This window comes from Priapulus caudatus, unplaced genomic scaffold (assembly GCF_000485595.1).
Source record: "Priapulus caudatus unplaced genomic scaffold, Priapulus_caudatus-5.0.1 Scaffold188, whole genome shotgun sequence".
In the NCBI taxonomy this organism is placed as follows: domain Eukaryota; kingdom Metazoa; phylum Priapulida; class Priapulimorpha; order Priapulimorphida; family Priapulidae; genus Priapulus; species Priapulus caudatus.
In genome coordinates, this window is record NW_014577249.1 from 317598 (window position 1) to 329402 (window position 11805).

Genomic DNA, 11805 nt, shown 5'->3' on the forward strand with positions numbered 1-11805 from the left:
TATATAATCAGGAGTGAAGACAAACCAATACTTTTGAGTAGAAATTTGCCATGAAACATGAACCAATTTAGCCCACTGGAATCAATGTTCCATGCTGAGCACTTCTGCCATCTATCATAAACAGAGGTTCTCTCCACCAATTGCCAATAATATGTGATGAAAGGAAAGAAAATTTGCGTCTGTCCTTGCAATTCCCTGCCCACCCTCTAAAAACCTGCATCTCTGCTACGATTCCATGTAAAATCCCATTCTCAGTCCACAAAACCATTTCCCTTACAACCATGCAATAACTGCATAATATCAGGAGTAGATAATAGAAGATCTTCTATTATCTACTCCTGATAATATCAAGAGAATACCTTAGTATTATTGGCTCTTGATAACATATATATATACATACATAAACTTTTGCTCTCATTTGCTCATGTTTATTGTGTTAAGCTGGGTTTACACTACCGACTTTATGTTGGCGAATTGGCGAGTTGGACCAATTTTGCAATTCGGCAACTCCAAGTTGACGAAAATATAACATGTTCTAATTTCCCAACTAGTTGCTATCAATCGGTTGGTTGCGCAACTTTTTTGTTTACATTGCCGATTGTCAGTTGTATAGTTGGGAAGTTGGTCCAACTCGCCAACACAAAGTCAGTAGTGTAAACCCAGCTTTAGTAAGAGAAAGTGCTCACTACTAACTGGTTGGTAACCTACCTGTGGCTCATTGTACCAGATTGCACAGCCGCCTTGTGAGGTCAGTCGGCTGTTGTTACAGCTCTTGCCCCTGCTAGGACATCCATGGTACCAAACCTTCTCCGGTACAGCAGAGACGAGAGAGATCGCTAATCCCATCCTATGCAAGGACAAGGCATCAATATATCTTGAGACTATACAATTCACGTTTATCTTGCAAACATAAACAGCACTGTATTATGAACTACACACATATCCTGTTTTTAGCTCATCTGACATAGTCAGATGCAGCTTGTAGAATCGCATGATCGTCCGTCCGTCCGTCCGTGCGAGCGTCCGTCCGTCAACAGTTGGGCACAATCTTAAGCCGTCGACGTACGTCACGATATTCGGACGTGGGGGTAATCCGAAAACGAGTTGGATGTCGAGCTGCGGGGTCAAAGGTCAAAGGTCAAGAGGGTGTAAAAGAGAGGGGAACATTCACTCCTTAACTTAAGGTATAGGGAGCGAATGCCAGATTGCGGCACAATCTAAACGGCTCGACCTAGGCTCGTGATAGTCGGGTATAGCATCATGGTAGGAAAAAAGCATCACTGTGCCGAAATTGCGAGCGCTCACAGGTCAAAGCGTCAATGGGCACCACGGCAGATTTTAGACATTTTCTGAGGGACATGGTCTGACGGAGCGATTTGAAACCTTTTTTGTTTCAGCGTGACTAGCATTTTTATGGCTTATTAAAAGGGACCATGAAATGACCGTTTGCTGACATGCGAAGAGTAAGTGTCGGATAACCTTTTTGACCCTCAAGAGGAGGTGTTAAACATGGAGTTGTTTACTGTCTGTTAGAAAGAATTTGACTGCCGGGTTTCGCTAGTAGATCTATACGTGCCTGGATGTATGAGGCTACAATGTCACAGTGAATTTCAAAGCTAAATTTGGTTGAAGAGTTTATGCTCCTTAATCGTATAATTTCTATGGCATTCTGTACTGTCAGTATGTTACATGTAACCGTATGCCACTGCCAGTGGCCACTGCCAGTGCATATGTGTGTGGTGTTACTGTGTAGTTTTGCCTGCGTAATTGGTTATAGGTGCGCAGCTCTCTATTGCAGCCTGTAGGCTTGCGTAGGTAAATGGATGAGTGCTTACCTATTCTGTTTGCAAATAGTTGTTGTTACTACGTACGATGGGAGCTTCCATCTTTAATCTGAAGACACTTAACGTACGCGGCCATCTCGGAGGACACTTTTATACGATCCCAACGAACATTCCTTGAGGAGGTTCTGATACCATCCCTGCTGCATTCCACTGTTTCGGCGTGTATGTGACACATTTGGGACTAACAGGGTTTACTAGAATCCACCACTCCACACAGAGTCACCGCCAGTAGACGTTAGATGAGCGCTGTCGCTCCGCGGCACTTGTTGGTATAATATGGTGATATTTGTTTCTCGTGTGCAGAATTATGAGTAAATTTTTGTCAACTATATATATGTCATCCAGTAGTGATGGTTATCAGGGCATTTAATATGATAATACTATTGTGTACAAAATACCTCTCAGCCCTGCCAACTCGCTCAATACGATGAAGGTAGTTGGCTTTTTCATCTGGAGGGCGGCAATGTGACATTCACAACTAAAATGAAAATATAATGTATATATATTAGTGCATGTTTGCTGCATTGTGAAACCAGCATTACTACATTCAAAACTGTTAGCTCGTACGTGGCCACAATCACGATTAAGATCTTTATATCTTCTTCACAATGCAGCTTTTTATTATTTAGCTTGAGATCGCGTAAAATAATTCATGTAACACTGAATATTAAAGTACACAAAACACAACAAAGGCACTAAACTTATATAGCGTTCATTGCGTGGTATTTCAGCAGCTACGCAATTAACATAAAATACGCAATTAACTCTCCAAATCCGAACGCCATCTGAATCTCGTGTTAAACCAGAAGATTTTTGATGTCCAACCATTGAGACATATACGATGTTGCGCCTCGAACAGACCCCCTATAACGAACTTCACAGAAATCCAGACCTACAACAGACGATCCCGATGGTGCGTGGTATTGGGAGAGTTGACTATAATAGAGTTTAGGAAATCTAAAATGCAGTGCAATTCTATAAATAAGCAATCACTGTAATTCAGGCTATGCACACTGACAGTTAATTAAATTTCTTCTCGACATTGCTGATCTTACCAAAAGGAATTCCTTGCACGTCTATGCACGTGCCCGCAACATCAGTGCGATCATGTTATTTGACTTTTATGTTCGCTGGAAAAATGAACAGGGGCTTTGCTTAGCTGCTTGCTTACCAGTTAATTTAAACCAACATCGAGTGAAGTAGTTTATAATCGATTTAATGCCTTACAATATGCAGACATCTCTCTCTCTCTCTCTCTCACTCACTCACTCTGTATTTGGAAGTTGTATTGTAACACAGGTAAACATACAAAATGGCCGTAAAACTATGTAGGACACGTACCTAAACCATCTCTCTCTCACTCACTCTGTATTTGAAAAGTTGTTATTGTAACACAGGTAAACATACAAAATGGGTTAAAAACTATGTAACCACGTACCTTGAACGCCTCTAAGTTTGCCTTTCTCTCATGCGGTTTCCTATCCCCATGTAAACATACACAGGAGAACTCATCACTTTTACCTGAAATAGTTTAGCACATGAATATTTGAATGTTCTACTAACATGTCCTTGTGGCTACCTCGATATTCCTCCATATTGCCCTTAAAACTTTGAGATTTTTATTCCTACACCTTTGAAATTAAACCAGTTTTGCTATAGATTTGAATTACATGAATTGTGTTTGAAAATGTTGGGAATTTTCAAAAATGTCATCCAAACAGGCTCTACGCTATATGTCCATGTCACGCCCACCCATTTTTTAGACACATCACACATTGCTTTCATTAAAAATCATAGTGGGGATTAGTCTCCAATTTAATATTTAAATGTTGTTTCAAAATTAAATGTTATTTAATTAAAACAACTATTAAATTGATTAAATGTTTAAATTTTGTACTCAAGGACTAACAAAATGCCATACGTGCACAGCAACTCCCAATAGAACCTCGTATATACCTCCCAGTTGCTTAATATAGTTCTCCAGGTTGTCACAGTCCACCTTGGTGCGGCAAAATATGAGAGCCTGGTCCATCTTGTGCGTGCGGAGAGCCTTCACGACGTAATCGGCTTTGAGCAGCTTGACAGCTTCGGAGAGAGTCTCCGGCGTGTTGGTTCCTGGCCGCAGGTTATCCTTGGCGTGGATCCCGTCCGTCTACACACACAGCGATGCTGTCGTTAGCTTCCTGCGAGCACTTTACTTACCTCCATCACCCCTAGCAGAGCATGGACTATTGGTGAGTCGCCTCTACCACACTCTACTCTATGGTGACCTCTCCAACTCATTTCACCCCATGCTGGTTCTATTGGCAGTTACCTCCACCCCATCTCCCATATCTGTGTGTTATGTGGGCACCCTCTCTTTCTTTTTTCTCGTGGGGACAAAGACGTAGAAGCTAGATTGCCTGGTGATATTGGTGGGTGGAGTGGTGGTGGGTGCTTTCGGAGAGTGTTGGCTTATAGTTCCCTAGGCCACCTAATTCTCCTACAAACCTCCTTCCAATGGATCACTGGATTTTAATTCGCATCAATATGTGTTTACATCTCAGATGCATCGCATAACACTGTTCTGCTTTCACGTAAAATAATGAAAGCACACAAGTGTTTTGGACAGGCTATTGTCATCACATGCTGATTGGCTGATATGAGACCACTGGTCAAGTTGATTCTGACCGATTATCGAATAACAACAATAATTCTACCCCGAACAGAGAGTTTGGATTTACTTTTATCATACATACCAACCAGAAAATAACAATGAAAATTCAAAGCAAATGCATCCAATTTTGTCAAACACCTGCGCACATTTTTTAACAACCAACGCACGCATTCGACGTGCGTAGACCCCCACAGTTACATTCCATAACCTATTACATACGCTCACCTGCACATGCCTTCTGGCATTTTGCCAGGATGTGTCAGATGTGGGGTCAATCTTGCAGACGACATGATGCACAGTCTCAGGAATGCTGTCTTCTCCCTTCAGATCCACCCACGTCGGAAAATGCATGATAGTGTTCTGCACGAATCAATGAATATGCTATCACGTTTATAACATCCATTTATCTATAAGTACAACGACAGCTGTAGACTTCCAACAACATATAAACATTTATAACATATGTATCTATCTACTAGTACAACAACAGTAGTACACTTTAACACCTTGACTTTAAAGGACACATTTATCATTTCCCTTGAGTAGCAGTTACACAGTCACATCATGCACCTCTATAGAACGGACACTTAACTGTAAAGTAGTACACGTTTAGCATGTCTTTTAAGTGACCCTTATGTACAGGTTTGTCTGTACCGGTCAACTAGCAAGACACAGGACCAATATATCACACGTGCATGCGCTAGTTGTGACATCTATAGTTCTATACTCTATACTAGTGATATTTCTCTATTCTCTATTCTGCTCTATACTCTATACTAGTGATTTTGCTCTATTCTCTATTTTGCTCTATACTCTTTACTAGTGATTTTTCTCTATTCTCTATTTTGCTCTATACTCTATACTAGTGATTTTGCTCTATACTCTATACTAGTGATTTTGCTCTATACTCTATTTTGCTCTATACTCTATACTAGTGATTTTTCTCTATTCTCTATTTTGCTCTATACTCTTTACTAGTGATTTTTCTCTATTCTCTATTCTGCTCTATACTCTATACTAGCGAGCCCTCGTTACTCTTACTATTGATTTTGCCTCTATACTGCGGTATAACTAAGTGATGGTTCTCATGATACTCCCTATACTAGTATTTTTTTTCTGCATGCCAGGCCCCGAGATAGCAAGTGACTCACCTGCGACCGGCGGACGGGGTTTTTCACTTCGTAACGGAATGAGCAGGTCCGTGGCAGAGCAGTACGGATCATCTCAGTCGGCTGTCCGATCCGCGTCACTTTCTCGGGATTCTGTCGGGCAAGCGCGGATTGTCATATCCTTTGTACCCCGCTGCTCTCGAGCAGCTCCATCCGCTCATCAGGATGAAGAACCGCACCTGGTACAGCAACAGTTACCTGTATGAAGCTCTGAGACCTGTGTTAACCAAACAGTTACCTGTATGTGACTCCTACACCTGGGTGTAACAACATTACCTGTTATGAACTCTTACTACCTGTGTAACAACAGTTACCTGTATAAACTCTACCACCTGGTAACGAACAATTACCTGTATGAATCTACACGCTGCTGAACAACAGTTACCTGCTAAGTGAACTCACCCCTGTGTAACAACATGGTTACCTGTCCATGCACACTTCGTCCACCACCCTGCTATAACAACAGTTACCTGTATGACACTCTATCATCCTGCTGTAACAAACAGTTACCTGTATAAACTCTAACCTGTGGTAACAACATTACCGTATGAACTCTACACCTGGTGTAACAGCTATGTTAACCTGATGTACTTCTTAACCTGTGCGTAACACAGTTAACGCTGTTATGAACTCTACACCTTTGTAACAACTAGTATAGCCTGTATCGAACTGCCCTACACCTGTGTTAACAACAGTTACCTGTCAGTGAACTCGATACCTGGGTAACAAGACAGTTAACCTGGTACCGAACGTTACACCTGGCTGTAACAACAGTTACCATGTATGGAACTCATACACGCTGTGGTACAACATTAACCTGATGAACTCTACACCTGCTGTACAAGCAGTACCTGGTCATGAATCCTACACCTGAGTAACACACAGTTTACCTGTATGAACTCTACACCTGTGTAACAACATGTACCTGATTCTTCATGAACTCTACGACCTGTGTAACTAACGAGTTTACCTGATGATGAACTCACACGCTGTGTCAGCACGGCATAGGACAACAGTTGCCCTGTCATGAACAGCTGTTATTCACCTGAGCCTAAAGAAGCAGTTTTCTGTAGAGATGAAATCTTCCAGTCTGACCAGGAGATCCCACAAACTATATCTTACCTGAAAAGTCTATAATAAGCAGCTACATATACGAATGCTTTATGCTAGCTGTTGCCCACAATGCTACTGACTGTACTAGAGGGACCTAATTATGTTATTTATGTAAATACAAATAAATAGAAACAGCCGAAATAGGCAGTATCGCTTAGCAACCGCCCCTTCTTAATCGTGTCCATTTCTCATCGGAAGCTGAAAATGAAACCCAAATACGTCGATATATATCTATCCTTATCATAGGCATATAATGACAAATTGAACGATTTCATGATCTACCCCTGCCTACTCTGTTATACTTTGGCCAACGGAGAACGAGTGAAATGCCACCTGCTTACCTGATAAAGCTTGTCTAAACTGCTGCCTGCACACTGACTCCGCCAATCACCAGCAACATCTCGTCAGAACAAACATTATAGAATCCGAAGATCTCAGGTGATAAAAGTGTAACTGTTAACACACGTGACAATGCATGCACTGTGAACCTGAGACAGGTTTGCGTGATAGTAGTAAAATAGTGCCCACAATACGAGAATCCGACTAACAGAAAACAATTGAAATATTTCAAAAAAAAAAGATACGGGCTAAATGTATTCTGGAACCTGAAATACCTTGAAACAGAAGATTTCAGGTGTTTTTTAAACTTCCTGAACTGTTCTCGTATGTCTGTTCAGCTAACTCCCAGAGGCTGCAAACAATACAGTTGAACATTTTGCATACAAATCAACAAAAATTCCAAAAACAGTCAGCTATCCTGCACGTCGATCACTAAGGCACACGCAACCTTCTTTATTATTATAGCTAGAATTCTGTTGCAAGATATTCGTGCCAGAAGTATTAGAACTTTCCCGTGAGTTCCAACAGTTGCAACGCGATGGCTTGTGATAATAATCAAGCTCATTCGAAAACCATATGGTTTTGCAACAAAATCACCGATTTACAGAGAAAAAGCTACAATAGACAAACCGTTAAACAATTTCATGAAAGTGGAGATAAATAATTAAATGCATAAAATAATTCATAGAGGTTATCAATTTTTTTGGATTGAGACAACACAAATAGAGAAAATAATAAAAACTTTGAAGAACAGTCATTCAGTTCATGCAATTATAGGCATTACGAAAGAGCTAAGGTTGTCCTCAGATCTACCATGCAGAATAGAGTAGTTTAATCCAATATTGATCGACTTCCATAAATTCACTATAACTAAAGTGATAAATGCCAGTCTCACGCTATAGATCATCGCCTGTGGAGCAAATTGGAGCTGGCTTGCTGACAGCGCTCCTGTCGCTGTTGCCAGACACTGTCCTGCTGTTCTTTAGGTATGCGACTAAATGCTGTGTATCCCGGAGAAACAGGAAACTTAAATGTTCCCACGAATGATTAAATTTCATCTCTGCACTTGTACAAAAGAGTTTGAGGCATCAATTGAGGAAGTCCACAAACCGTGCATCTGAACAAAACAGCATCAAGATTTGTTTTATAAAACATTCTTACTATCTTCGCTACAACTTTGAATGATGCAATGAAATTTTACTTGTCAGTCAACACGCATACATCCATCAGCATATGCTCATGCAACAATACCTGCATAAAGACACTTCCTGACGTGAAGTAAAGCATGTAGTGAGATAACATGGATATAATCTTCAGCTATATTCAGCTTTATATGCCTTAGTTACTTCCCGTCAATCGTGGCAGCCGTGTTTCACATTATACACCTTGAGCCTGACAAGCAGCAAAAAAACGCTGAGCTTTGAAGATTCTGTGGGAATTACAAAAGCATCACCAAGTCCTTCCCATTCTTCAGGTACTTCATGACTCCTCGTCTAAGATCTTAGACAGGCAAGCCAATTGCGTATCATCCATGACCATACGCGTTTCGCCATACGGGACGTCAAAACTGCCGCGCCCACAAATGATTCTTTTTCCATATCCACCATAGTGCCAGAAACTCTCCTTTACTGTACCTACAGGAGTTCCAAAAGTACATGAAGGAATTGGAGTGTATGCAGAACTGTAAGGAAAACAACAGTCTTTCATAAACAGAATGTTTTAGCCGTGAACTATAACTATGCTTGTATAATAAACCAGGACTGTTACCGGAGTCTAGTGTTAGCCTTCATTGTAGACCAGACCTACTCACACAAGCCTTCATCTGAGTACAGAAGCCTCAGAGTAATTAATTTACGCTGCAATCCGTAATCAGGCACGCTTTGGGATGAAAAAATTTCGGTCCCCCCATCTGCTTACCCTAGCCTTGAGTATTGTATTGTTTCCACATTCAAGCGGAAAATATTCATTGAAAAAAAATAAATTAACAACCTATAGAGAGCTAACGTTAAGACTTGATCCACTGAAACTATTTTAACAGTTGAGGTCATCTTCTTTTACCTGCAGACAGCACATGGAACACATATAGTGCAAACAAAAATGGCAGAAAAGATTTTGAAAAGCCACGTTCAATAATAAAAAGATTCACATTCAAGTAGTTAATCATCAATGAAATATAATCTCCGCTCTCCTATAAGACAGACAATCAATAACTCTAAAACATGAGTTCAAAGAACCATTATAGCCGTCGCTTCTACAAGGTTAATCCTGTTTTTAGAAATGACACCGAAATTTATATTTATGCATTTGTTGGTACATATCCACACTTACCTACCACTACTTACACCCTACTGTGGACCTACAGCCATGCCACATGATTGCGGCTCTCTGCTCGGAGCAAAGCAAAACCCTCAGATTCAAGCCTGAAAGCAGTGGCCAGTCGTATCACAGTTAATACGATGAATATGCCGGAAGAGGTATAAACGTTAGGCATAAGTTACTGTTCCATGAACGAGAATATGAGTTGTTTCATGCCAAAAAATGTGTGTATGTAGCCGATCAGTCAAAACCCAGAAAGTCTTAAATATAGATGTATCAGCAACCCTCAATATATTAAAATAAAAATAATAAAGATGAGATAATCCATCTCTAAAGTGATGTAAATTAAGTAAGTAATCTTCATTATATATTCCTTTATATGACTTCTTACCCATTGCATCGCCTTCTTTCATATGAACTCATCGCTAACTTTGCCTGAATAAGAATAATTGGCAGATGACTTAAATAATTAAAAGAACGCTGAATATGTATTAGAATGCTTACTGCGGAACCACTACAGTCTTGTTTATGCACATTGCTTCATCAATAAATAATTCCAAGTTTTGTAAGATCCACAATTCATCTCTCCCACCAAGAATAAATTACTAGGCACATTACAGTTGGGTAACGCCAAATCGTTTGTTGCTGTTTGATAATGCGTTTTTAAAATTGTTTTAATAATGTCGGCCATGAGCTGGCGTTGTCCGGTAGAGTGACAACAACGAGTAGCTGTTCGCCACGACGTCTGTCACTGGCTTCTTTTGGCCTCCGTGGCTTTGGCACGGGAGCAGCAATGTAGCAGCCAGCAACGTAGAGGCCAGCTACGTCTCATGTCGTAGACTGTAGTTGCCACCAGCAGTTACTCGTTATGCTTAGGACGACGCATTTAAATATAAGCCGTAGAGCCGTGAGCGTCTATTAAATCCAATCTGTTTTCAATGGGTGAACGTCTACGGTACGTAGTTCGTGAAACTTGCTGAACGACATATGTGTAATGAATCATGGTGAATCAAGGAGCTGTAACGAAGGATGGAATAAACGTAAGATAAAAAGTTAAGTACCGAGCACCCTAGTTACCAGCCAATTGTGTCCTATTAGCAGTGGATTCGTCGACGAGACCGCCTATGCAGGTTCTTATATATTGGAATATTAAACTCTGAAATTCATTCTTAACTATCTGCATCGATCACAGAAGGTTGCCGAGCGAAGATGCCATTGGAAGCGAGCACATTATTTCTTTCCTCATCGCACTCAATTATCACTCTCAATAATATACCAATTACAACAGCAAAAACTATTACCCAACTCAACCATATGGCCAGAATTATTTAGTAGCACGGTGTATAATTGTAAATTAACCTCTCTCTTGCGCAACTTTGACCAGGTGGTCCTTACCTTGAACTCTTGCCTTTACCTCGAAAGCTGCGTAAGAGTCTCGTGCACTATCTGCAGAAACTGGCAAACAGAATGCCTGCCAACAAAATTAACAATTATTAATTATCCAATGCCAGAAAAAGAGCACTGTAAAGAGCCACATGTGTGAAATATAACCAATTATTAAATTAATCCATGCAGAAAAAGAGTACTGTTAAGCAGGCACATGTGATATGCGCTAGGGTTAAGAGACGAATAGGGGACCATCACGGATAACAGAATCTGTATCACGAATAACAAGTAAGTATAAAATTTTCAAGAGAAACTATAACAATCTCAAGTTCGAACTCTTGACATCATTTATGTATCCATGGAGCACTTAGTAACAATTCTACTGAATGAGAATTGTATTGAATTGCTCTTAGGATGAAACTCTGCACTATGAAATTTATCATGAATGTTCATTTAGTAGAGTATCGATACGTGAATCTAATGGTCAAATGTATCGATATTGTATCATCCAAGGCTATATTGACAATACACGATATATCAATGAATCGTACTATTTTTCTTATAGGTAGCCTTGATATAAAAAGGCTAGACAGTAGCTTCTCTTCTTGTAATCATGAACAATTTATCTTCACTCATGCAGAAAACCCGACACTATTACCTTAGTATACGCCATTAATCTGCTTAATACTAATACGTAGATAAACTGGATGAATGTCCCTATATCTTACACACAGTCCTTGCTCCACTTCCAGTACTTCAGCAGTACCTAAAAAATACCCGAAGCGCTAATTAATTCAAACAAAAATGTTGGATAATAATTTCAGGACTAAAAAAAACTGTACAACAGCATTCAGTCAGGTTAGAAACTAACTTAATGCGCTAAAGTGTACCACATACTTAGTGTAATACCTTTGTTTGTTAGCTAACTTAGTAGGAACCGTCGAGTGCTGTAAGATAGTTTACAGGAATAATAATCCTGTCC

The 11805-nt window shown here is 40.2% G+C and overlaps 1 protein-coding gene across 1 annotated transcript in view; it reads right to left on the reverse strand.

Moving 5' to 3' along the window:
* Positions 1 to 11805, reverse strand: part of LOC106806986 (ATP-dependent RNA helicase DDX1-like) — a 29379-nt gene that overhangs the window by 3578 nt on the left and 13996 nt on the right. The window contains 7 exon segments of the mRNA XM_014809182.1: positions 709 to 847; positions 2243 to 2298; positions 2300 to 2322; positions 2900 to 2947; positions 3255 to 3365; positions 3801 to 3996; positions 4726 to 4860. Coding sequence (XP_014664668.1) covers positions 709 to 847; positions 2243 to 2298; positions 2300 to 2322; positions 2900 to 2947; positions 3255 to 3365; positions 3801 to 3996; positions 4726 to 4860 — 708 coding nt within the window.